Raw genomic sequence first — 27,892 nt, forward strand, 5'->3', positions numbered from 1 at the left:
AATGTATTTTGAGAGAATACATTTACACTGTATTATTAGATGTACACCGACTCGTTTTCACCTTTTGAAAAAGCCATATCTTCAGTGTTGTCCCGTGAAAGGACAATTAAATACTGCAGAAATACGAGGGGTGCACTCACTTTTGCGAGATACTGTGTGAGAAGTGAAGTAGAGAAGCAGGTGAGAAGATGGGGATGGTAAGAGGAAAGTGCATAGGAGGAGAGGCGGATGAGAAAAGTAACAAGTGACGGAGAAATAGTCGAAACAAATGCATATTGAAACATTGTTATTTACAAATGACATGAACTGACTGATGAAAAGGTAAAAAAAAAAGTAAGAAATACCTTTTGCTGTTCAATCCAATTGATTGTTTCCTCTGATACACTCCGACGTCTCAGGAAAGTCACAATTTCCAACAAGTTCTTTGCCATCTTGGATCGGTGGAATTGAATAAACAAGAAAATCGGGAACTCGGAAGACAAAAATGAGAAGATGCAAAACATGTAAGCGCTCGGGAAGAACTATGAAAAATGGATATACAGACACACCATGTAGAAGAATTGTGAAGATTCACGATACATAAATTATTACTTTTAATATAAATACATCGAGCAAAACGTACGTTTGAGTATTACCTTTTAATATAAATAAAACGTACATTTGGCCCTATCACAGTATTTTCTCATTGGCTGCAATTGACGGTGAAAACTTAATGAAGTGAAAGCTTTGTGTGTGATTACGACGGATATTATATCAAGTACTTAAAATAACAAGTTACCCTACCTTGGCTGGGAGCCACGACGTGTATGACTCTTTATATTGATTGTAATTTGATGCCAATGCACCAAAACGTCTTTTTGAAACAATCCAGAAGTACAGAATCACCACCGCTCTCGAGATGCACGCTGTTGTTCCAAGTCAATATAACGTTACGTACGCCGTAAGTGACGTCATAGCGTATTCGGGTGATATTGTGCTTTTCCTGAGCCTATATTTTATAATTTGCTTCATAAATAAAGAAACACATTATCTTTTGGCTCATCTACATAAAATTATAATCAATAGATTGCTTTATATTGATGCTTCGTCGTAGCGCTCAGCTACGGTACATGTACGTAATGTGCGTAGCGGTTACGCTATGTAATGAGTTTAGTCTTGTAGTACCAGTACGGTTTTAATCGCGTCGTCCTTTTTTTTTTTTTTTTTTTTCTCTCCTTGATTTGGCCCTAATCCTCCGTCGTAGTCGTACAATACTTATTATTTAAAAATAAATATTTAAATTGCTAAACAATTTTGTAAATGTGCAAAAAAAAAAAAAAAAAGTGACTGTAAAAATTTCCACCCCACGTTTTTAACACTGTGTGGCGCTAAATGTGAGAAAATGTCATTTTCAGCATGTTCTGCTTTACAAACGGCGCCCCATAACATAGAACTCGATCTTCCTGTGTCGACCAAATTCAACGAAATTTTCATATTATCCTGCGGGCCAGTAAACACTGGGAATCGGGCCATAGTTTGGATACCCCTGGTTTTAAATGTTTGCCCTAATTTGGTTCATACGTGTGCTGGATTATTTTTTATTCTAGTCCAAAATCTATTTTACTAATCTTCACATGCGTTTTAGTAGGAGCGCGATGTAAAGTATTGTACAACAGAGGGCGCTATGTTCAGTTCCCTGCTTTTATTTTGAAAGACAGTTGACGTCACTGGAGACGCGGTGCCTTACGTCCGAAGCACGCCGCAGGCTTTCAACGCGATGTGGAAAATAGCAATGTCGGATGAGGTAGGCAAGGCGCTACAGTCGGTGGTGCAGCGGGTGAACCAGGCGGCCTCCCGACGACCCAAGGTACGTGCCGGGCCGAGTGAGTTCTAGCGAGTACACCACGTACTTTGGAAAAAGTGGTGGTGTTTTGCAACGATCCGTTATGTAAGGTTGTCAACCTTTGGCTGAGACATAACAAGGGCTCTTCTGACACCACGCGTGATCTAGCTGGCAGTGTAGCAGGCGGGCAGCCTACAAGGTTCTTGCATAGAATGCCATTCTAGTTTTGTATTCATGTGGTGTCCATGGACTACTACAGAGCAGTACTATGACCATAACATTCATCCACTGATCTATCACCCTACACAAATATTATGATGTTAGTGCGTTCTACCCCTTATCAAGTGTGTTATCAATGAATCAAATAGAGAAATGTTGTACTATTTTTTTATTCAAGCAAAGCCACTGGAGACCAGCAGATGCCATCAATGACCTCAGTACAGACGCTGTGTCAAAATTCACAATTGAATCAGATAAATTCTCATTTTTTGATGTACTGGGAGGAAGTGTATGGTACCTGAGACCTTGGAATTGGTCGCCAGCCAATCGAAGGGCACATATAGACTAGTGCTGCAACGATTAATCAATTAACTCGAGTAATTTGATCAGAAAACGATTCGAATTGAATTTAGTGCTTCGAGTAGTCGTTTAATTAAGATGGCGTTGTAATGGTTTGTTTTGAAAGTGTTTGCGTTGAGTTTTATTGATTTGGGTGGATACACTGCCCTCTAGTGGCAACAGCGAATATGACAACTCATGTCACATGGCTGAATCCAGCTGCTCCCTGTTAAGACCAGTGTTGGGAATAATGCCGTTATTTTTTCAGTAACGGGGTAATCTAACTAATTATTTTTTCCGCCGTTACAATGCCGTTACCGTTACTGGCGGTCAAAAGCGGTGCGTTACTTACTTTGAATAAATTGAAGAAACTACCAGCTGTAGTGAGTCTACTCTGCTCTGTTTATTTGTCATCCAAGACTTTTGGGCATGTTCAGGTTCATGGCAATGAAAATAGTAAACACACGTAGCCTAGCTTTGCAACAACGATGGAGTTGCCGTTTGATACGGTCATAATGTGCAGGTCCTGCACCCATCCGCAGCAAAACTGTTCGTAGCTTTGTAGCGATTTGTAATTTCGGAATCACTGATGAGTTTCGTAACATACACCAAACAATAAATACAGCAGAATGTCTATTTCACGTAATTGTGGTAAGCAATTCATATCTGTTTATTTTTGTTGCACTTCAAGTGTAGGATAAACTCTTCACAAGCTTTTCACACACTGTTGCTGGTATTTTGGCCCATTCCTCCATGCAGATCTCCTGTAGAGCAGTGATGTTTTGGGGCTGTCGTTGGGCAACACGGACTTTCAACTCCCTCCTCACCCCATGGCGTCAAAATCATAACAAGAACAGTGAGCAAAAATCCCAGAACCACACGGGGGGACCTAGTGAATGACCTACCGGGAGCTGGGACCACAGTAACAAAGGCTACTATCAGTAACACAATGCGCCGCCAGGGACTCAAATCCTGCGCTGCCAGAGGTGTCCCCCTGCTGAAGAAAGTACACGTCCAGGCCCGTCTGCGGTTCGCTAGAGAGCATTTGGATGATCCAGAAGAGGACTGGGAGAATGTGTTATGGCCTGGACGTGTACTTTTTTCAGCAGGGGGACACGTCTGGCAGTGCAGGATTTGAGTCCCTGGCGGCGCATTGTGTTACTGATAGTAGCCTTTGTTACTGTGGTCCCAGCTCTCTGTAGGTCATTCACAAGCCCCCCCCCACCCCTGTGTGTTTCTGGGATTTTTGCTCACCGTTCTTGTTATCATTTTGACGCCACGGGGTGAGGAGGGAGTTGAAAGTCCGTGTTGCCCAACGGCAGCCCCAAAACATCACTGCTCTAGAGGAGATCTGCATGGAGGAATGAGCCAAAATACCAGCAACAGTGTGTGAAATGCTTGTAAAGAGTGACAGAAAACGTTTGGCCTCCGTTATTGCCAACAAAGGGTACATAACAAAGTATTGACATGAGCCTTTAGTATTGACCAAATACTTATTTTCCACCATGATTTGCAAATACATTCTTTAAAAATCAAACAATGTGATTTTCAGTTTTTTTTCCCACATTCTGTCTCTCATGGTTGAGGTTTACCCATTTTGACAATTCCAGGCCTCTCTAATATTTTCAAGTGGGAGAACTTGCACAATTAGTGGTTGACTAAATACTTATTTGCCCACTGTATCTGTTGCATATTTTGGATTTTATTTGTAGGCTCATTGCTCAGTGTCTCAATTTGTGAGTGAGACCTGATGCTCGCCAGCTATTAAGGTATATGTTGCCACTATGAACGTGGCGCCATCTAGCAGTGTTAAAAAGCTCAGTCACACCCAAATTTTAGGTTACAAAGTACAGAACAAATAAATAGGACCCAGGGATATGCAGCAACTGGGAAATGCACAAGGTAAATACATCTACTGCACTGTACAAAATTATAGGACACCCTTTTTCCTTAGACGTTACCTGCTGTGCCACCCCGACTCGTTGCAGTCAGCAAAACCAAACCGCCGGAGATGGTCGTGGAGGCCTACAACCAAGGCCAGCGTAACTTTGGAGAAAATTACGTGAGTACACTGTGTGCAACGTCTGCTGTGAATCTTTCTGAAGAGCAAAGGGTGTGACAAACGGAAATAAACTGAACGCTTGTGTCTCAATGCCAGGTTAATGAACTTGTAGACAAAGCTTCAGATCCGATGGTAAGTTGTCAGGGTTTCGAAGCTTAGTTAATCGTCATTGTTTAACGTTTAAAAATAATGATGCCATGTTTCAGATTTTAGAATCATGCCCAGAAATCAAGTGGCATTTCATTGGCCATCTACAGAAGAATAATGTCAACAAACTCTTGGGTGAGTAAAAGCTCACTGTACACCTTTCAGGAATGCGTAAAAAACGTGCATATTGTTTTACCTTTCTTCCTCCAGGTGTGCCAAATTTGTTCTTGGTTGAGACCGTTGACTCGGCGAAATTGGCCGACAAGGTCAACAGTTCATGGCAGCGAATTAGAGGAGTTAGCACGCAGCGGTTAAAGGTCATGGTGCAAATCAACACCAGTGGCGAACAGAGTCCGTATTTATCCCTTAACTGTATCTTTTATTGTATTTTCACGTGTGTTGACGTACACATCAATGTGCTAATGTAGGTAAATACGGCCTCCCACCGGAGGAAACAGTCAATACTGTGAAGCACATTGTGCTAGAATGCACCGCGCTGCAGTTCTCAGGACTCATGACCATTGGGCGCTACGGCTACAACCTCTCACTGGGCCCAAATCCAGACTTTCAGGTACAAACGCGGTTTGGATTTTTAAAAAAAAAAATAAATTTGCATTTGTGTTCAAAAAGCTATCTACACAGATAGCAGACCGAATTTGAAAAGATGTTGGATCAACATTCCGTTGTCGATCTTACATCGTTGAATCAACGTCTCTTTTGCACCCTCAATTAATGTTGTTTCAATGTTGAAATCCTTACAAAACCTAAACGTCATTTCGATTATTAATAATATTGGAACAATGCTGAATCAATGTTATGTTTGCGACCAAAACGCCCGCTCATCCATAATTCAATAACTTTTCAATCATATTTCCCGGTCAATCATGAATCAACTCTTTGTCAACATTAGTTCATCAACTATAAAACAATATTAACCCAACCATCGCCGGACATACCATAGGACAACTTTGTTTTAACGTCAATTGACCTCGAAAATTTCTATGTCAACCATACTGATGATTTTGATGGAAAATCAACGTTTATTCAATGTCGGTCTGCTATCTGGGTAGTGAGTTTCTATATCGCTTGGCTGAGCTTCAGTGCACATATGTGACAGCAAAATGAGTCACTGTGACCCTTTTTTTTTTTTTTTCAAAACTGAGTTTTAGATATAATCAGAAAAAGAATGATCAGTTTTTTTCCAATGACATATCGGCTGTTCGGCTATGACGTTTCATCTCTGAAAAATTCTGACCTATAGTTGGGTTTTTGTATGTTTCTAATTTCTAAAAGTAGGGGAAAAACTGCTTTTGCCAACATGAAGTTTTACCGGGTGGCATTTATGGGAAAATTCAAAACCGTTTGGCAACAATTAAACAGGAATACAGTATATGCTTATCAGGAAAAATATCTCTCTTCTTCTGTGTAAGAAAGCAAAGGAATCGCACACCAAGCACACTAAACTCAGTCAGAACGAACCAAATTCACGTGTGGAGTCCCTCAAGGGTCAATACTTGGACCACTGTTATTTTTTTTTTTTTTTTTTCTCGGGGATCAGAAGCAAGTGGGACAATCCACATTTAAGAGGCAATCAGCAGTAGATGCGCCCATCATCAGTTCATCAAATCCCCCTTAAGTTTTATTTTAATACATCAAACCAAACAGAAAAACCAACCCAAAAAGAAAACGAAAAAAAAAAAAATGAAACCCACCCCCCATCCCCCAAAACCCCCGGCACATATCTCCGACCCATGTATTTTTATTATAGTTCCCCTTTAAAGGGGAATGGAACAAAGGCTACATAACAAAAGTGTACATCTATATTATGAGAGTTTTCAGGCATATTTCAAAAATTTATATCAAGATGACAATCTGTGCTCCTAACATATAACAAAAAAGGGTTCCAAGTATTTTCAAAGGACCCAGATGATCCACCGAGTGTCAGTCTAATTTTTCCCAATTTTAGAAAATACAGCATCTCTTTAATCCAATAGCTTTGCGTAGGCGGTACTGAAGATTTCCATTGCTAGAGAATTAGCCTTCTGGCCAAAAAGGTTGAAAATGCAATGAGGTCTCTCTTCAGAGGAGGAAGAGAACGTGCAAATGGAACTACACCAAACAAGGCAGTCAAGGCATTTGCAACAATATCTAACTCAGTAACCTTGGATAAAACAGAAAAGATGTCCGACCAATATGAAGTTAGTGAAGTACATGACTAGAACATGTGGACATAATCGGCTGGAGCCTGCTTACATCGATCGCAAGTGGATGAGACTGTATCAAATAATTTGCCCAGCCAAGCTTTAGTATAATGGGCCGTGTAGGATCCGGCACTGAGTATAACTATGTTTTGCACAAATTGAAGATTTGTGTGTCCTATGTAAAACTTCTCTCCAGACCTCCTCAGATATACTCATTCCCAAGCTGGACTCCCAAACCGCCTTCGGGGTGTTTAAGGTGGGGTCTGAACTGATTTTGTAAATGTTGGAATAGACTGTCGTTATTGCACCCTTTAATGGCGGCAAAGGTGTTAAAAAGGTGTCTAACGCAGAGGCGGCAGGGAGTGCAGGGAAGCTTGGCCAAAGTGAGCGGACATACAGTGCCTTGCAAAAGTATTCGGCCCCCTTGAATCTTGCAACCTTTCGCCACATTTCAGGCTTCAAACATAAAGATATGAAATTTAATTTTTTTGTCAAGAATCAACAACAAGTGGGACACAATCGTGAAGTGGAACAACATTTCTTGGATAATTTAAACTTTTTTAACAAATAAAAAACTGAAAAGTGGGGCGTGCAATATTATTCGGCCCCTTTACTTTCAGTGCAGCAAACTCACTCCAGAAGTTCAGTGAGGATCTCTAAATGATCCAATGTTGTCCTAAATGACCAATGATGATAAATAGAATCCACCTGTGTGTAATCAAGTCGCCGTATAAATGCACCTGCTCTGTGATAGTCTCAGGGTTCTGTTTAAAGTGCAGAGAGCATTATAAAAACCAAGGAACACACCAGGCAGGTCCGAGATACTGTTGTGGAGAAGTTTAAAGCCGGATTTGGTTACAAAAAGATTTCCCAAGCTTTAAACATCTCAAGGAGCACTGTGCAAGCCATCATATTGAAATGGAAGGAGCATCAGACCACTGCAAATCTACCAAGACCCGGCCGTCCTTCCAAACTTTCTTCTCAAACAAGGAGAAAACTGTTCAGAGATGCAGCCAAGAGGCCCATGATCACTCTGGATGAACTGCAGAGATCTACAGCTGAGGTGGGAGAGTCTGTCCATAGGACAACAATCAGTCGTACACTGCACAAATCTGGCCTTTATGGAAGAGTGGCAAGAAGAAAGCCATTTCTCAAAGATATCCATAAAAAGTCTCGTTTAAAGTTTGCCACAAGCCACCTGGGAGGCACACCAAACATGTGGAAGAAGGTGCTCTGGTCAGATGAAACCAAAATTGAACTTTTGGCTACAATGCAAAACGATATGTTTGGCGTAAAAGCAACACAGCTCATCACCCTGAACACACCATCCCCACTGTCAAACATGGTGGTGGCAGCATCATGGTTTGGGCCTCTTTTCTTCAGCAGGGACAGGGAAGATGGTTAAAATTGACGGGAAGATGGATGCAGCTAAATACAGGAACATTCTGGAAGAAAACCTGTTGGTATCTGCACAAGACCTGAGACTGGGACGGAGATTTATCTTCCAACAGGACAATGATCCAAAACATAAAGCCAAATCTACAATGGAATGGTTAAAAAATAAACGTATCCAGGTGTTAGAATGGCCAAGTCAAAGTCCAGACCTGAATCCAATCGAGAATCTGTGGAAAGAGCTGAAGACTGCTGTTCACAAACACTCTCCATCCAACCTCACTGAGCTCGAGCTGTTTTGCAATGAAGAATGGGCAAGAATGTCAGTCTCTCGATGTGCAAAACTGATAGAAACATACCCCAAGCGACTTGCAGCTGTAATTGGAGCAAAAGGTGGCGCTACAAAGTGTTAACGCAAGGGGGCCGAATAATATTGCACGCCCCACTTTTCAGTTTTTTATTTGTTAAAAAAGTTTAAATTATCCAATAAATTTTGTTCCACTTCACGATTGTGTAATAGGGCGTTCCAGCTCCTCTCTCAAGGTATAATTCAGGACTGGGAGCGGTATTTTGCTAAAAAACTGCTCTAATTGTTCAGGCCCAAAGGAGTGATCCGATGTATACAGTAATTTATAAAACTCTAAAAATAATTTATTTCTAAGGGATCTGATGTAGTTCCAGAGTCAGTCTCCACTTGAGAAATTAGCTGAGAGGATGACCTTTGACGTAACTGGTGAGCTAAAAGCTTATTAGCTTTATCTCCCTGTTCATAAAATTTAGACCTTGAGAGCAGTAAGAGCCTAATAGTTGTGAAGAAATGGAATCGTATTCCGCTTGAAGAGCCATCCGCTCTCTGTAAGTCTCAGGCAATTTAGAAACGGCATACTGAGCATTCAACGCTGCTATATTGCGAGAAAGTTTGGTCAGCTTTGTTATGGTTGTTCTCTTTTGATGTGCTTCATATGAAATGATTTCCCCCCTCATAAATGCCTTAATTGATTCCCATACTAACGCAGCTGAGATACCCAGAGTTCTGTTAACTTGAAAAAAAAAATTCAATCGCTCGGTCATATGCTCGACAAAATTCATGTCAAGTAAGAGTTGGGTATTGAGGCACCAAGGTGGATGTGCATTAATGAATTTACGAAAGTATATCTTCATAGAAACTAAGGAGTGGTCGGATAGAGTTATTGCGTCATATTTACAGCCAGAGGCAGCAGTAAGTTTTATCTATTAAGAAAAAAATCAATTCGAGTAAAAGTCTGATGTACATGTAAAAAAAAGGAGTATTCTTTTTTTATACGGATTGAAAAAACGCCAAGGATCCAAGACATTAAACTCATCCATAAAGGCTCCAATTATTTTACTTGATCTCGACTGTGGCACTAAATTCAAAGAAGACCGATCTAATGAGGGATCTAGCCAACAGTCAAAATCACCGCCCAGCACTAATTTATATTCTGCCAAATCCGGTAACATTGAAAAAATCCGTTTAAAAAAACCCTCGTCATCCCAATTTGGCGCATACATATTCACAAAGACAACCTTAACTTCATAAATGTGGCCGATTACTATAATGAACCTGCCAGTAGAGTCTGAAATGGTTTTAGTATGAACAAACGGAATATTTTTATGCAAAAGTACAGCCACCCCTCTTGCTCTACTGGTAAAAGAGGAAAGAAATATCTGGCCAACCCAACTTCATCGCAATCTGAAGGCGTCTGTATTCCTAAAGTGTGTCTCCTGTAGATAAACAACATGAGCATTAACTTGGCCTAAGTGATGCAAAATCTTACTCCGTTTAATAGGATTGTTTAGGCCTTTACAATTCCAGCTCACAAATTTCACATCTCCACCTAGCCTGGTGTTAGCCATTGCAAGGGATGAGTGATATTGGGAAAAAATAAATCTGATTAGGCCTGTGATAAATGCCACATGCAAACAGAAGGAGATATGTGCCATCCTCCCCGTGGTGAAGAGCCCAACCCACTCTGGGCCTCCCATCCCATAGTACACTTAAAAAGAACCCCACAAAAACAAAAAAACAAACAACAACAACAACAAAAACAGAAGGAAACAAAAAAACTTACTCTCTCCTAGCAGAAGCATCCCAAAAGGGGAGCATGCCACCTTACCTAGTGACAAACTAAACTCTGTCATACCTTAAACTACCGTTCCTTCTAACGGCCAGGGGAATGCTAGTATGAACTGTCCAAAGACATTAAAGTACTCGTATTGAGCACACATCGCTCAAGATGAAGAAATAATAACCCACTGTGTTGAGACTGTACAGTATTACAGTCAGGTGGCGCGGCTCCTCTAGATATGGTCGGCGGTCAAAAGAAACGATTATCTTCAGTGTTTCAGCATCAAGAAAACATACCTCGTAGGTACAGAAGAATACAAATACTTATCTCGAGACTGAGGTGTCTGAACATCCACCTCAGCATCCAGATGAGAGAAGGGAAAAAAAGAAGACTATAGCGGGTGGGAACAGCCAGACTCTTCCAGTGTAATCAAAGCTGCTGAAAGGTTTTTTCCAATGTGGGCGAAAAAAGTCAAGTTTCCTCTTGATTCTGGGGCTTCCTGCGAGATTTGTTGACAAATTCCAGAGCTCGATCTGGGTCTTCAAATCGATGGGTTTTACCGTTTGGCATCGTAAGGTGTAGTGTGGCCGGGTATCTAAGACCGAATCTCACGTTGTCCCACGAGTGGAGCTCCCGCTTCACCTTCGCAAAGGCCGCCCTCTGTTTAGCCACCGTAGGAGTGAAGTCTTGGAAAATATGAAGCCTTTTCCCGTTGTGCAGTAAGGGCGAAGTCTCTCCAGCCCGGCGCAGAATTGTACCCTTCTCCTGGAGCATGTGGATCCTTATAACAATCGCCCGCGGAGGTTCACCGTTCTTTGGCTTAGCACGCGACGTGCGGTGGGCCCAATCCAGCTCAGGCTCATTCTCGAGGCTCAGCATGTCGGTCAGCAATTTTGCGACAAATTTGACAGGGTTGGGTCCCTCGGCGCCCTCAGGTAAGCCCACAAGTCTGATATTTTTTCTCCTAGAACGGGCTTCCAGATCCTCGCACTTCGTGTCCAGGGACACCACCATTGCGGATAGCTTAACCACCTCAGCTTGTAAACTAGTTAGCTGGCTTTCGTGGTCATTAGCCGCGCGTTCAAGGTCCGAAACTATTTCTTTCTGAGCATCAACTTTTGTAACTAATGGCTTCAGGGCCCGTGTCACTTCCGTCTTGACAGACTCGGAGATTATTGCTTCGAATTTGGTAACTATTTCCGTCCGAAGCTCGTCCATCATCCCCTTGATACTGCGTAGCATGTCTTCATTAGCCACGGGCCGCGGCTGGGATTCAGACGCCGTGGGTAGTTCTTGCTTGCCTCGACTAGTTTTCGATAGATCCATTCTCGATCGAAGGTTAGCCATTGTCTTAGAAACGCGTCGCAGCACGGTGTGTGCTAATTAACGGTGGTGGACAGTTTAATAAATTTAATCATACGAATGAAATGCCGCATTCCCACGGAGCGCCTGCTACACACGTCCTACATGGTAGGCGCTCGGTCTCGGACAGGTGTCTTTTCTACCAATCGATCACTGTTATTTAACATCTATATGCTTCCCCTAGCTCAGATTATGGAACAGTATGATATCTCCTAACACGCCTATGCAGATGACACACAACTCTACATTTGTGTGTCCCCACATGATTAGGGACTACCCTTAGTCTCCCTGAGTAAATGCATTCATTAATTAATGAATGGATGTGGCAGAATTTTCTCCAGTTAAATGTGGAAAAGACAGAAGTGATCATTTTTGGGCCAAAAAAGGAAAGGTCAAAGATAAGCAAGCACCTAAGCACAATGTCACTTACATCTACAAATCAAGTCAGAAACCATGGCGTAATTATTGACTCAGACCTCAAATTTGATCGCCATCTAAAGTCCGTCACTAAATCTGCTTATTACCACCTAAATAATATAGCCAGAATTAAGGGGCTTCTGACTCGACAAGACATGGAAAAACTTATGCATGCATTCATTTTCAGCAGATTGGACTATTGGAACGGTATATTTACGGGTCTTGATAAAAAATGAGTAAGGAAGCTGTAGCTAGTACAGAATGGTGCAGCCAGAGTCCTCACAAATACAAGGAAACTGGACCACATTACACCGGTTTTAAAATCGTTACACTGGCTTCCAGTGAGTGAAAGGATAGACTATAAAATACTATTGCTAGTCTACAAAACACTTAATGGCCTTGGACCAAAATACATGCTTGATTTGTTAGATTCCTATGAAACATCTAGACCCCTAAGGTCGTCTGGAACGGGTCTCCTATATGTTCCAAGAACAAAAACCAAGCAGGGTGAGGCTGCATTTAGTTATTATGCTCCTCACTTCTGGAACAAGTTACCTGAAGGTCTGAAGTATGCTCAAACTGTTAGCTCCTTTAAATCAGGGCTAAAAACGCTTTTGTTTAGCACAGCATATCCATAACTGTCTATATATTTCAATCTATTTACTTTTCATTCCTCTTGTGCGTTATTATTATTATTATTATTTTATTTTTTTATTCGTGATTAAATGCGATTTTTATGTATAATTTTATTTCCTATTTTGATTGTCTCTGTTTTTACGTCCTATTGATTTTAATGTGATTTTTATGATCTTCACGTGATGTAAAGCACTTTGAATAGCCTTGTGTTGAATTGTGCTATATACAGTGGGGAGAACAAGTATTTGATACACTGCCAATGGGTTTTCCCATTGGCAGTGTATCAAATACTTGTTCTCCGCACTGTAAATAAATTTGCCCTGCCTTGCCTAAACTGTTTTAAATAGTTCACGAGTACAACCTGGAGAATAATATATGTGGTTACATTAAAAAAATGAATTACTATGAAATCACACTTTGACCCTGTACTTTCATTTTTGTTTTTTCAATATAAACTTCAGATTGAAATTTGAAAATCAAAGCGATTTTGAGAGATTTCATTACAGGGAAAGAAAAAGGCTAAGAACACACATTTATGACTAATTTCATTTTTGAGTAGAAATTTGAGATGGACCGAATAATTCACAGTAAACGCATACAATGTTACATATTGTCTGTTTTATCTCGTCTCTTGCTCCCTCTGAAACTCTTTGTTCTGACAGATGCTTCTGAGTCAGAGACAGAAGGTTTGCGACACTCTAAAGCTGCCTCTGGAGGAGGTGGAGCTAAGCATGGGTATGTCCACAGATTTTGAACATGCGGTAAGTAGCAACAATCACTAACACCTCTCAAATTCAAAATTTATTGGAGATGACAATAGAGACTTCAGCTATGTGAGGATTTTTAAAAAGATTTTCAGGAAAGGATATTATTCTATTACTGAAGATTTCATATTAAACCAAAAATTGTGGCAAATTTGCTTGACCTACGGGGCTATTTAAAAATGATATTTACTGAACCCTGTCAGAAAGTCTTGACTTAAATTGGTAATTTAATAAAGACTCTGATTAAGTGGCATACTGTACAATAGGAGTGGGAACCTCTTGGTACCTCACGATACGATACGATTTGCGATACAAAGCTCACGATAACGATGATCTGACGATATAGCGATACACCGATTTTCGATACATTGGTCGGGAAGTCATTCTAGGACAGTACTTCTCAAATGGTGGGGCGCGCCCCCCCAGGGGGGCGCAGAGCGATGCCAGGGGTGGCGCGAGTGACCTCGGGGAACATGCTTTTTTTTTTTTTTTTGCCGTTCTAGAATAAAGTGTACTTGCACATCCACTCCGTGGGTGGCAGTGGCGCTCTCATTTTCGAAGTGCGTGCAGTATTTTTGAAGTAAGCAAGAGCACACGGAAGAGACTCATGCACAGCTGGAATCACGCAGCGACCCACTGTCTTCTCCGGTTCTCACGTGTCTGGCCGAGAAGTGCCGTTTTCGGCTTGGGATCGTCACGACCACCGCCCTCACCTACGGTTCTCCCTCGGCCGCCGAGGATGCACTTTTTTCGGGCCGTTTGCCTTTTGGCTTTGACTTTTAATATAGTGAGAAATGAGGAAAGACCACTGTTTACTGAGTCTAAAAATGATTATAGGGGAGAGTCAGAAGCCAAATCAGTTAAGACGCCACTTAAAGACATTAGACCTCAATCTCATTGATAAGCCGCTTGATTGTTTTTCAGCGAAAACGTGCCGAATATTGCCAGTTGTCACAATCGTCCCGCTTTGTCAGTGTTATATCAGTAAACCAGTGAGCACTGTGGTGAATCAGCGAAAATAAAAACTTTCCTTCTGTCCAAAGACACTTTCCCCCCCTTCTATTCAGTTTTGGTTTTTTCGGTCAAATTTTTTGGCATGTTGTCCTGAAGAGTAAATGTTTCTAATCATTTTGAATTTGTTATTACCGTATTGGCCCGAATATAAGACGACCCCGATTATAAGACGACCCCCTCTTTTTCAAGACTCAAGTTTGAAAAAAAGACTTTTTGAACACCAAATTAATTTTTATACAGAAACGACCACGGAAAGCTTTTCTCTGACTGTGAGCATTTTTTAGGCGATCTTTTTGAGCTCTACATCTCCGTACATTACACTCTGTGACACCATATTTCACAGCCGCTTTGCAGTTGTTTGAAGACACCGCCTCATTTATCACCATCAACTTGAAGTTTGCGTCATAACGTCTCCTCAGCTGCCGGTGTTCTGCCAAAATGTCCTACATCGGCGAAACGTGCTACATTAGTCGAATTTGACACCTAAATTACTACCGTGTGCTCTAAACTTGTTTTGTTTAGATGCATACAGGAATAACGTACTAAAGAAATGCCTGCAGAAAATACTTAAATGTAGTTATGTCAAATAAGGACGGTTTAAATACGCTACGTGACTAATGTGGTCAACTGCTTCAAAGCTAACACAAAAAAACACAATGGTTAAAAGTATGAGAGGGTAATACATGCAAAAAGTATCTTTGAGGCTGTGAAAAGGTTCTAAATAACTAAATAAAAACAAAAATAGTGAGTACTCGCCGCTTCCAACCGATGTGCGCATGCGTGTGAATGCATATGCAAGCGCCCTGAGCATTGTGTAGGACGTTTCGCCGCGTAGTAAGGAATGGCCAAACACCGGTTAACCTGGCCAATCTTCGATCCACTTTTCTCCAAATTGTCGCGAAGTTTCTCCATTTTCGGTTATCTCTTCTATTACCGGTATTTTCTTCTCTTTTCCTTCTTACCACTTTCTTCTTCGTGTCAGGGGTTCGCTTTGGCCGCCCGAGTCGCGTTCAGCATTCGATTCATTGATGACTGGCGCCATCAAGCGTCGTGAATGGGTATATGTCTAGGCCGCAGTTTTTTTTTTTTTAGGCCGCAGTTATAAGACGACCTCCTCTTTTTCAATCTTATTTCAGTGCAAAAAACATCGTCTTATATTCGGGCCAATACGGTATTTACTGATTTTATTACATTTTATTTTTCAGTATCAAATGGTCAAAAAGGTACCTTGAGTGTATTTTTACAGTTTGGATGTGACTTTTTAAATTTTTTTTTTTACTTCAGGCAAATTGATGCGCGTTGTCTTTTCTGTTACAAGCAAAACAATGTTAATAAACAGGGGTGCACATAATTTTTTTGCCCAGGTTCTCAGAGGAGGACCTGGAGATGTGACTTGGTCCTCATTCAGCTAGAGAGCCGACCCGCCTGATGCGATAAATTTATGACAAGCTTTACTTAGAGCCAATTAACTTTAATTAATTATATTAACAATTAATGCTTGATTAACATCAACTGGCACAACAAAATTGCCATTACTTTGAAGTGAAATGTAAAGAAATAAAAAGCACCATTTCAAAATAAAGGGCATTATGCGGCTCCCACATTAACTCCAAGCCTTTTTAAAAGTGGGATGTCCTCCTCATAAGACCTCATTGAACGTGCATGTTTAGCTTTGTAAAATGCGAGCTAAAACACGTTTGTCAGTGCATGTCGCTGTTCATTACCTTTATTCCGCCCTATTCCGCCACTTGTCCATAGGGCGAGTGGGGTCCTGTTTGACATCGATAGTTTGCTTAATTCCCACATGCTCTCTGTTTTTTTCGTGCTTTTCAAAGTTTGGATGGCTGAAATTCTTTGACCCTACATAAAATGCGCTGCTCTTATCGGCGACATTGGGATTCTCACGGCACATTTTGTACCGCATTTCCGTGCGAGCATCATTTGCTTCTAGCCAAGATGCCTTCGGTAGCCACTTTTCAGCAAAAGTCCTTTTTTTCGGTAGCTCCGGTGACGTCTCTGTCGTCTGTCTGTCTTTAGACGGGGGTGGGGGAATACGGAAGTAATTACTCAGTGTGGCCTGCCTCTTCGACATTTTGAGAAGTTATTTTCTCATGTCCGCCGCAATTACAGTGGTCAGCCATCGGTACGCAAAAGCGTATGGAAGCCGTTGAGGGCCAGCGCGTTTGTCTACGTCCAGTACGCATGCGCGCATGCGGACCACTTATGTGCACCCCTGTTAATAAAGTTTTACTTTATTATAAGTTGATCTATGTTACTTTTTTTCTTTAATAGAAAAAAAGGACACAATGTTAGGCTGAGGCGTACTTATAGTAATATTATAGACAAATGATACTATTTACAGTGGCGGCAGAGTTGGGGGGGCGCGAAACATTTACGTCTTCCTTGGGGGGGCGAAACAGAAAATATTTGAGAAGCACTGTTCTAGGATATTCAACAAAAACTAATAAACAAAAAAACAAGATTCTGCTATGAATTGGAACCTCTTGGTACCTAATGAAACAATACGATTTGCGATACAAAGCTCACGATAACGATGATCTGACGATACAGCGATACACCGATTTTCGATACATTGGTCGGGAAATCATTCTAGGATATTCTACAAAAACTAATAAAATAAAAAAACAAGATTCTGATATGAATTGGAATGAGTTTATCACTAGTAGACGTCCAATGCATTTGAACTGGGAGGGTGCATTCTCTGCCATCCCTCACACTTCAAGAGGATTGAACGTCTATGGCTGTCAGTGGCAGCCAATGCCAGGCAATTAGTCATTTTGGGCCATTTAAGGTCATTTACCTGTTGATTTTCAGTTACTTCCTGTTGATTTTGGGGTATTTTACGGGTCACTTGCTGTTTAATTTGCGTTACAGAACAGGAAGTGACCTGGGAATCACCCAAATGAATAGGCAGTGACTCAAACTCAACAGGAAATGACCTGTAAATGCCCTAAAATAAAAAGCAAGTGACCTGTAAATGCTCCAAAAATCGGACCGAATGACTGTGAATGCTCTGGTTTTGAATGAATGAACGTTCCCAGTCTAAATGGATTGGGCGTTGAAAGTGTTGTTAATCTTACTTTTAAAAAGTAATTAATTAGTTACAAATTACTTCTCCCGAAAAGTAATTGTGTTAGTAACTCAGGTAGCTGAATGTAAGAGTAATTAGTTACTTGGCAAAGTAACTGGTGATAATTTTCATGTTTTTGTTTTTTTCCTCCAAAAAAAAAAAAAAAAAAACAGGTCACACAATGTGAAATTTAAAGGGTTTTTGGGACAATTGGCCCTACCCCAATTCTTTACCCTAAACTTAACTAGACACAGGGGTATTGCGGATATTGCGATAACTAGATAGTAACCTTTGCCATGTGTGGGAAGTCCTTTAATGTTGTGAATCAACCGTTAAAGTTGTTAAAATTGCTCCCGTTATTGCATTAGTTCCCTTCTATTTTCGACATGTGTAAGTTTTAAAACTGTTTCATCATTTAAAGATAGATTTAAGTTAAGTTTTGCCGATTTAGGAGCATTTTAGATAAAAAGTTACTTAGGTTCGTGGGGAAAGTTCTCTACAACAGAGCCTTCCTGAGAAGTCTACTGCTTTAAGATGGCGGCTGTTTACTAACGCATCTAGTTCTGTATTATACATGTTGCTAATGCCGCCGTGTCTGCCATTTGCATCTAGTTCTGTATATATGTGATATCTACCGAAGCATCATATGGGCGTAGTTTGTAGGCTATCGGCTTAAGTCAGGTATTATTTGAGCCACCTAGCATAGTAGCATCGCGTTTGCAACGGCGTCACACTCCCTTGCCTCCTCCCCACTCCTGCTCTGCTCTCTCGTCTCTGTGAGTCGGTCTTTTTCAGACTTTTCTCGCGCGAGTCAACCAACATCGTAACGCACGCTTCTCCCGCTTCAGTAACGGTAGCAGCGTTGCCAAGATGAGAAAAGTAATTACCGTATTGGCCCGAATATAAGACAGTGTTTTTTGCATTGAAATAAGACTGAAAAAGTGGGGGTCGTCTTATATTCGCGGTCTAGACGTTATACCTATTCACGACGCTAGATGGCGCCAGATATCATTGAAACGATGTTCTGTCATGACAGATCTCAGCTACTCTCAAGTTTAACCGGTTTGCATTATTTTATTGCAGTGTTTTCCCTTATTCAGATTTGTTTCAAGACTACAGTTACAGTTAGACTTTGATGGTTAATGCAGTTATTGCAATTTTGTTGTTTTATCAAAATAGATTGGTTAATTTTAGGGCTGTCAAAATTATCGCGTTAACGGGCGGTAATTAATTTTTTATATTAATCACGTTAAAATATTTGACGTAATTAAAACACAAATGCCCCGCTCAAACAGATTAAAATGACAGCACAGTGAAATGTGTACTTGTTGTGTTTTTCGGAGTTTTGTCGCCCTCTGCTGGCGCTTGGTTGTGACTGATTTTATAGGCTTCAGCACCCATGAGCATTGTGTAAGTAATTATTGACATCAACAATGGCGGGCTACTAGTTTATTTTTTGATTGAAAATTTTACAAATTTTATTAAAACGAAAACATTAAGAGGGGTTTTAATATAAAATTTCTGTAACTTGTACTAACATTTATCTTTTAAGAACTACAAGTCTTTCTATCCATGGATCGCTTTAACAGAATGTTAATAATGGTAATGCCATCTTGTTGATTTATTGTTATAATAAACAAATACAGTACTTATGTACCGTATGTTGAATGTATATATCCATCTTGTGTCTTATCTTTCCATTCCATTAATTTACAGAAAAATATGGCATATTTTATAGATGGTTTGAATTGCGATTAATTTTTTAGATGTAATTAACTCGATTAAAAAAATTTTAATCGTTTGACACCCCTAGTTAATTTACATTTCAAAAACCAGAAGCCATTCATTTACGAATGTGATTGCACTTTAGTTTACATATTTAAATGTTCAGATATTAAGATTTGAATGAGGCAAAATAACATGCTTTTTCCTCTCAAATAAATTGTTATAATCAATTGTTTCAGATGTACTGTAATTATTTTCTGTATAAAAATTAATTTGGTGTTCAAAAAGCCTTTTTTTCAAACTTGAGTCTTGAAAAAGAGGGGGTCGTCTTATAATCAGGGCCGTCTTATATTCGGGCCAATACGGTAATTTGATTACTCACTACTGAAGAAAATAACGCCGTTATATTCTAACGCTGTTATTAACAACACTCGGCGTCGAGCACCGTCAATGGCTGCTGGTTTTTTTTTCTTTTTTTAATTGACACCCTTTTAAAACGTTATCTCAATTCTTGACAGGAGCATATCGACAACCTTTTGGGATACTAAGTATAATGATATATCACCATTTCGATATTTTGTCACACCCCTACTGTACAATGTGATTATTTCCGTGAAAAATCCATAAATATTTATCATTTGTGGTGGTGTCGTGTTACAGATTGAGGTGGGCTCAACTAACGTGCGGGTGGGAAGCATCATCTTCGGCAACAGGGAGTATCCCAACAGCGCAGCCAACACGCCGATTCCCAGTCCTGCCCCCAGTCCGGCTCCCAGCCCGGAGAAAACATCCAAGCAGGTATCAGAAGAGGCTGCCAAGAAAATGCAGCACCTGACAGTCTGAATCTGAACACTATGAAGTGCTTTTTTTGTTAATTTCCATTGAAAAGGAAGCAAAGTTGTGCAAGCTAGATCAGCGGTACTATTCACACACACTGGTGTAGAATTGCCAAAAAATTGCATATTTTGAAAATTGTTTTAACTTTCTAAAAATCTTTTTGTCAAAAAAAAAAAAAGTTAACCAGTTCTACCTAACTATTGTTAATAAGCCGTGGTACTTTAAGCTATACTAAGTTACAAGACAACCATACACATGATAATTTTCTTTACATAAGCTATATTTTTTTTCTTGTGTTGTGTTCATTTGTACAAGTCCAACCCAACTTGTGCTTGACAGTGATGTCTTACAAATGTACCTGTTTTGCTGTGCAGGTGAAGCAAAGACTTGTCAAAACACTCTAATTCCCTAAGTACTTTGTGTATTTTAGTGGTTTTCATGACTCATTCACTTTGTAGGTGCAAATCCAAGAGTGAATCAGAGGGAATGCTGTGCAAGCAGTAGCTGTGTTGTAAGGGGATCTATGCAACATGGTTTTCTTTTCAACATAGCTGGATGCTAAGGTTGTAGCAGTTGATCTGTCTCCGTTATTCAGGCATTAGTCTATTATTTATTGTGGAAATAGTGTCTCTAAGAGAGCATTTAAACATTGGTTAGCATATCGCTCTGAGACACCTAAGCAGAGCAATAAACTCTTTTACAAATATCTCCATTGCCAGTGTTTTTCATGTAGATAGGTTGGTGAAGTGGTACTTTAAAACTTGTTGAAAAATAATAAGACCAAATTTCTTTATTAACCATGGGGAAGTGACAAGACTTTGAAGGAACATTTTATGGTCAGCTGCAGTGCATCTCAGGAATTTGAGATTCAAATGGAACTTCTATGAACAGCAAAAATCTAAAACCGCAACGCGAAAAATCCAAACATATGGCTTAATCAGGTGTTTCCCCTTTCCAGCACTGGTGTATTTTATGTAGTAGTATTCCCATATAGTAATAAATAAGTTGGATGAAAAAACTTGCACGAATATCAAATGACTTCATCTGCAGTAAAATTATCGCCAAAAACCAACCAAAAAAAATACAAATTTCAGACCAACTGTTAAGAATTCAAGTTGTCCGTATATACTTTTCCACTGACACCTATACAACATTTAAATCCTTTATTTGTTCAAGTCTAAACACAAAAGAGATGTTGGAAAACGGGAATATACTCAATAGTGAAATTAACTCATTGGCTGCCCCTGACGGTGATAGACGTCAAATTTATATTAACTGAGGGCTGGCAGTGAATGATCATGTTTCGTTGCCATCGATGATGCCGATAGATATCGAATCCACTCCCAGTCGTCCCAGTTAAAAAGGATTGGACGTCCACCGCAGTCAATTAGTTAATGGATACAAAACGTCACAAAAAAATTGTTCAATCCACTGATGCATTACCAAAAGATGCCTGATGTTGTCCAACAACTAAAACAAAATGAGAACAGCAACTCAGTGCCTTAGAATTTGCACAATCCTTCCACTCAACAAAAAAAAAACGTCTCTGCGTGAATTTTCGCGAGCGAGTCTTCGTTCCGGTCATTCAAGTCGGTCTACAAACGTGTCTGTTGCTCCCCTTCATTCTCTGGCTAAACAAGTTTCTTTGCTTCGAAGAAACTCTTGAGGTGCTTCATCTGCCATATTCCTGTGATGATGAGGATGAGCGTCTGGGCAATGGACCACCAGAGGACACGTTGGTTGGTGCTCTCGCTGGTCATACGGAAGCGCTCCTCTCGATACTGAACAAAGAAAACTTTCAGTGAGCAGCGAGTGAGAGAAAATTCAAGCTAACACCTTTTGTCACTCACCCTCTGGTAATTTTGCTCCTTCTGGACTTGTTCCACCTGATCCAGAAGCTGTCTGGCACGCAGCTGAAGCTCAGTTAGTTTGTCTTTGGCTGCAATTTCAGGGTAGTTATTGGTATGTTCTCCGACCTGAATATCCAGATGCACTCTCTGCAACATCGTAAAAGATGCGGTTACAAATGGAAGGACTAAATTGCCGTGTGTGGGAGAGAGCGGAGCACACTGATACAACCCGATTTACAAGACCCTCAAGTCAACGGATTACAAAAAAAAAACTAGAAAACCCAAGCTGTGACAGCAAAATTTCAAAGTTCAAGTGGTCGAGTCCTACCAGTTTCCCTCCAGAAAACAGCGCCATTTTGGTGGAGTTGGAGTGCAGACATATCTGGTGCTCTCCAGGAGTATGGGAAGTGAATGTAAATCGCCCATCGGAACCATACTGACGTGAAAGGATGACCTGAAAAAGTTTGCCAAGAACATTTTGTGCAAAGAACGCGTTCCACAAAACATTTTTATGACGGTGACCTTTAAATCTGCAGCAAATCAACTTTGCATTTCAAATGGCAAATTTTGGGGGGACATTTTTTAAAATGCCGATGAATAGATACCAATGAATTTAATGTGTTTTTGAGCCTACTTCCTAGTACTGTATCAAGGTTTTTGTTTTTCCATACCTTTGCATCAGGATCCTTGATCTCAACATGCATCCCAAGACCAGGTGTGGATGGCAGGAAGGAATTTGTCTGTTTGTCCCACAGCTGAGTTTTGTACTTTCCTGTGAAGATACAAAACCCCTAAGCTATAACTATTAAGAGTGGGAACCTCTTGGTACCTCATGATTTGATACAGTTTGCGATACAAAGCTCACAATAACGAACTGACGGTATGGCGATACAACAATTTAGAGCTCTCCCGACTAGTCGACGTCATCGATGACGTAAATGCGTCGACGTGCAAAACACACCGTCAACGGGTAATGACGGGTTAAAAAATAAAAATACAAGCGGATAAAGTTCAGAATGGCGGGCGCTCGCAATGCAAGCGGTTGTTACTGGCACCCCCAAGGGGGCCGCTGTTATTTTAATCTGACCGGCATTGTCAGATTGAGCAAAGAGGAAGAAAGTGGGCGAGCGAGAGAGAGGTAGCGAGATCTGTGAGTACGCGGGCAGTGCGGAGTTGAGTGGCTGCATCCCCCACGTTTTTGTTTTGCTCAATAAACGTATCCATAAAGAGCCATCCGACGCCTCTCGGTGTTTTTATGCATGCCACAGCCTTCCTGAGGAGGAAATCCGACAACAATGAGCCAAGTGAATCGCCGGTTCACTCCTCACTACGGCGAGGAGTTGAAAACACCGCCAATTACCAAAAAGGGCAGAATTGGTAACACGTGAAAGCGGCATGAAGCCAAAAAAGCGGACCAGAATAGGCAGAGCCTGGAATTATTTTAAGGAAAATATGGAGGGTGCCACTGTGTGTACTCTTTGCTAAACTGAGCTTGCATACCACGGTAGCACGTCGGCTATGAACAAACACTTGAAGCACCGTCACCCAAGTGTAATTTTCGAAGACAACAAAAAACAACATGCTAGGGGATTGTAAGTCCATACAACTTTCTAACAATTTTTTTAAAATGGAAGTTGCCTTTATGTGCGTCGTATCAACGTGCATTTTTATTTAATAATTAATATATCTATAATATAATTATTAGAGGTCGATAATTATCGGTCCGATAATAGGAATAATGACGTCATCCCAATAAATCCGATAACATAATATATTATCGGTCCTATTAATAATATTTTTGGTACGGTGTCTTTTTTTTTTTTTTTTTTTTTTTTTTTTTTTTTTTTTTTTTTTTTTTAAACCTGTCCTGTTCAGCTGTTTGACACAGAGAATGGAAGTCTAAGTGCCCAGATTCTGAACAGTTTTAATGTTTCACATTGAGAGTCTGACATACTCCCATTGTGATCATTCAAAATACCTTTTTATTATGACAAAGCAGCGAACAGGAAGGGATTATGGGGGGACAGAAGAAAAGAAATACAAGAGAAGAAGGAAAAGAAACACATACACAAACAACAACTAGATATACATTGAACATCTAAACTAGTTACTAATATGCTGGTGCTATCGTCAGCGAGATGTATTTCCGGTTTACACCATGTGGGGGCCTATTGGCCAGTGAAAGAGGAGAATGGGGGTGGGGGTGTCTATAAGCCTATAAGCTAAGTGATTGAAAGGGGTAGAGTGTGCACAAATCAGTTCTGTGATCTAGAACCCAGTAATCGTGTGAATCTCTTACGAGTAAGCCCGTTGGCGACCAACCCTACGCCGCCGCATCGCCAATCCCGGCACCGGGACCCCCGACCCGAGAATGCCCTACCACATCCAGCAGCACGCAGGCCCCACCGGGCGCGCGACAGCCACGCAGACGGGCGGAGAAGCCGCTCGGGCGCCAACCCAGGGCCACAGCCCCCACCCAGCCAGCCCGGGGAGGGAGGGAGGGAGGGCGGGCGCGGGGGCGGGGGGCCATGCGCAGCCCATCCCTCCTCCCGCAGCCCAGCAAAGGAGCCATCGTCCCCCCCCCCGGGACCCAGGGTGGTCCCCCGGGCCACCCGCGCACCCATCAACCGGCCTTCAGGGATGGCAGGAGGGGACGCACCACCAACCCCACGCCTACACCCACTCCCGCCCGCCCACCCGGGCCACGAGCCACAGCCCCCCAACCGGCACGGCACGCCACGGGACCCCCAGCGGCCCACCAAGCCCCAGGCAAGGCAGGGTCCCCCGCCGGTGCAGGCGACACCCCGCTGATACACCGGCGCCCAGTCAGCGACCCGCGACGGAGCGCAGGGCGGATGCCCAGCCAGAGAAGAGAGGGGAAGGCGGAGGCAGGAGAACGCCCAGGAACTGCCACGGGGCGATGCAAGATCGGGGACCCGACCCCCCAACCTACTCCCGCGGCCGGCAGCCGAGGCAGAGGGGAGGCCACACCCCAGGAGCCACGCCATATAAAAAAGTGTGGGACCCACCTACCACCCTATTACTGTGGCTGCCAGGTTCCCGACTGGCAGCCATCACCCAGCACCGTGATGGGGGTGTGAGGGGAGGGTAGTGCAATGTATGCATTAAAATAGGAGAGCTTGGCTTGGGGCAGTGGGACCGCAGCATGGAGCTTCTGCCCAGCCGCCCGTCCCACCGCCCTTTGCCAGAGCTCTCCTGTGGAGTATGATGTGTGGTGCATTTAAAAAAGGTGCAGAGATGGCGGGGCCTGTGGTGAGGAGGCAGCCGTCAGGTACCCCCACCCCCAACAGGTCCCAACCATCCCACAACCTTGGTGTGTGGTGCATTAAAAACAGGGGGGAGCCGGGCCGGGACTGTAAAGCCCCGTCCCAACTCTCCTAATGCTAATTTTTGGTACGGTGTCTGATTGGGATTTGTGCGTTTGTTTCCACTCCTGTTTTTCCAGTATGTTTTCTTACTGTTTTATATCGCGATATCTCGATTCTTGCAGGAGCATATCGATAAGCTTTTGTGATACAAAGAATCAAGATATATCAGCATTTCGATATTTTGTCACACCCCTATTAACTATGACTATTGAACCAAAAATAGAACAGATTTTAACCCAATTTGAATTCAATGGAGGCCAGTGACTGCAACTGACGTTCAACTGATTGTAACCGGAAGGACTGGAGGTAATAAATTATCATGATCAGTGACTTTAACAGACATCGATAGACGTCGAAACCTTTTTAACTGGAAGAACTGGTCCACTTACAATATGTTTGTTTGTGGATGCATATAAAAGCCAATTTTCTAAGCTTAGTGTAAACTATACATTTTTTAAATAATTAGTGTTGCTGACTTATTTGCCATTTCTAAATATTTGTTAATGTTAATATCTAATTTTATATATGGCGGAAAACACTCAGGTGACTTGAAGTTCTGCTCTGGAGTTTGGACCCCCAATTTGGCCAAACTCAAAATTGTCCTATATGCATGTGTGAAACATCATTGGAAATGGAAAGCTTAAAATCTCAATTTTCAGGGGGAATAAAAATTTTGAACAGGAGGGCATTTAATTTTTTTATTTTTTTATAAACAGCATTTATAAACAGCAACACCCTAACGGGAGGTTAGAGCACGCAAGAGTAGAATTAAAGACGCTATAATTTTAATGAGATATTAAGCGTCTTTGTGTGGTTTGAAAAGCGCTCTAGAAATAAAATGTATTATTATTATATTATCCCATACTTACCTTGTTTCGATCCAAAAACTCCATGTAGCGTGTATGTGTCAAGACACAGATGTGAATGGCCACAGCCGGATTTTGGGGGGATTTTATGGGTGAAACATGGTAATATAAGAAGGGTCGCGATGCAGAAATCGCAGACATCGAGGAGTGGTTGAGATTTTCTTTTTCATGTATTTACTAGGGCTGTCAAACGATTAAAATTTTTAATCGAGTTAATTACAGCTTAAAAATTAATCGTAATTAATCACAATTCAAACCATCTACCATAAAATATGCCATATTTTTCTGTAAATTATTGTTGGAATGGAAAGATAAGACAAAACGGATATATACATACAACATACGGTACATAAGTACTGTATTTGTGTATTATTACAATAAACAGGATGCCATAAAATCAGTTGGACCCAAGCGCCAGCAGAGGGCGCCAAACACCACAAAACAAGTAACAAGCTGACATTACACTGTACTGTCATTTTATTCTGTTTGAGCGGGGCATTTGCGTTAATTGCGTCAAATATTTTAACATGATTTATTTTAAAAATTAATTACCGCCCGTTAACGCGATATTTTTGACAGTCCTAGTATTTACGCTTTTAAACCTTCATTTTTAATTTTTTCTTTGTTTGGATCGATTATCATCTAAAATATTGGGGAAAATGCGACGGTAACAAATAAAATTAAGCAGTAGTTATGAGGTAGATATCCGTGACCTTTTTACAGTCACTATTTTTTTTCATTGTGATGTAATTTATTTAAAAGTTTAAAATATGCGAGAGAATAATATTTTAAAGTTTTTTTTTCAAACTAAATATTAGACATCGATTAATGATTCTAAGCTTAAAATGGCAGACATTTCGAATAATATAATTACTGAGCTTTATATGGCTAGTTTGAAACAAGCGGTTGCGCGACGTCTGTAAATGGGGGTTTCCAGGGTAAAACGGACAAATTAAAAATAGTTCGGGGGCTTCATGCGCCATGAATCTGCTAAGGCAGCATATATACATATTGTACTATCAAACACAACAGTTCTAAAATACAGCAACTTATTTTAAAGAGGGGTACAAGAGCTGCTTTTTCAGACTTGTCTGTGTTTTCTGCCATATATAAAACTGGTATAGTCCACGTGTCAGGTGCAATGTGAATGTCGCGGAACCGGTAGTAGTACGGTAAACAATTGTGCTTACGTGATGGAGAATCTGTACTCATTATTCATGGTTTTAAAAAATACGGAATATTTTATTTAAATATGGACTCAATGGAGGTGGAAATTTTCCAACTACGATCGAATGTTCCACCGCCATCGTTAATTAATACATTCGAACGCCTCAAATCCAACAAGCCAGCTCCTTGCGTCCAAAGCTAGCTAACGTTGCTTACCGATAACCATGGTTTCGTCCGGAATTTCCTCTATGAAGCATTTTTTCTCCGTCTCTCCTATGTGGAAATAGAGCGCGGAACTTGGATAAATCCAAGCAGCTATCAAAATCACTCCAAGCGTAGTGGAGGTGAGCATCTTGAATGTGGACTACCACCGCAAAAGTACAGACTGCAGGGTCGTTGTGTGTCGTCATCAAATGCGGAAGAATTGATAGGATTTTTGTTACACGGGTAATTTTGCCCTGGTTTTTGTCTCAATGAAAGCAAAACCAAATTTTCCACCTATTCT

At 41.2% G+C, this 27,892-nt stretch overlaps 2 protein-coding genes across 2 annotated transcripts; one reads left to right on the top strand and one right to left on the bottom strand.

The window, feature by feature from the left end:
* Positions 1-1,682: 1,682 nt before the first annotated feature.
* plpbp (pyridoxal phosphate binding protein) lies at positions 1,683-21,086 on the top strand. The gene is made up of 8 exons (XM_057822296.1): positions 1,683-1,846; positions 4,335-4,442; positions 4,539-4,574; positions 4,649-4,724; positions 4,800-4,940; positions 5,018-5,160; positions 13,347-13,445; positions 19,939-21,086. The coding sequence occupies exons 1-8, from the start codon at positions 1,757-1,759 to the stop codon at positions 20,119-20,121; spliced, it is 876 nt and encodes a 291-aa protein (XP_057678279.1). The 5' UTR covers positions 1,683-1,756; the 3' UTR covers positions 20,122-21,086.
* On the bottom strand, positions 20,891-27,794 carry tmed4 (transmembrane p24 trafficking protein 4). Its single transcript, XM_057822309.1, has 5 exons — positions 27,604-27,794; positions 22,637-22,737; positions 22,294-22,419; positions 21,966-22,112; positions 20,891-21,896 (listed from the first exon to the last, which is right to left on the bottom strand). The coding sequence occupies exons 1-5, from the start codon at positions 27,737-27,739 to the stop codon at positions 21,747-21,749; spliced, it is 660 nt and encodes a 219-aa protein (XP_057678292.1). The 5' UTR covers positions 27,740-27,794; the 3' UTR covers positions 20,891-21,746.
* Between the last annotated feature and the right edge of the window lie 98 nt (positions 27,795-27,892).

The sequence above is a fragment of the Corythoichthys intestinalis genome, chromosome 2 (genome assembly GCF_030265065.1).
Source record: "Corythoichthys intestinalis isolate RoL2023-P3 chromosome 2, ASM3026506v1, whole genome shotgun sequence".
In the NCBI taxonomy this organism is placed as follows: Eukaryota; Metazoa; Chordata; class Actinopteri; order Syngnathiformes; family Syngnathidae; genus Corythoichthys; species Corythoichthys intestinalis.

Excerpts from the sequence above, each read along its gene's own strand:
- tmed4 (XM_057822309.1), bottom strand. The coding sequence starts at position 27,739 with ATGCTCACCTCCACTACGCTTGGAGTGATTTTGATAGCTGCTTGGATT. Across the intron at positions 22,420-22,636 it reads TCAAGGATCCTGATGCAAAG|GTCATCCTTTCACGTCAGTA; the intron begins GTATGGAAAAAC and ends AAACTTTTTCAG. Across the intron at positions 21,897-21,965 it reads AGGAGCAAAATTACCAGAGG|TATCGAGAGGAGCGCTTCCG; the intron begins GTGAGTGACAAA and ends TTCTTTGTTCAG.
- plpbp (XM_057822296.1), top strand. The coding sequence starts at position 1,757 with ATGTGGAAAATAGCAATGTCGGATGAGGTAGGCAAGGCGCTACAGTCG. Across the intron at positions 1,847-4,334 it reads CGGCCTCCCGACGACCCAAG|ACGTTACCTGCTGTGCCACC; the intron begins GTACGTGCCGGG and ends CTTTTTCCTTAG. Across the intron at positions 4,941-5,017 it reads CAACACCAGTGGCGAACAGA|GTAAATACGGCCTCCCACCG; the intron begins GTCCGTATTTAT and ends GTGCTAATGTAG.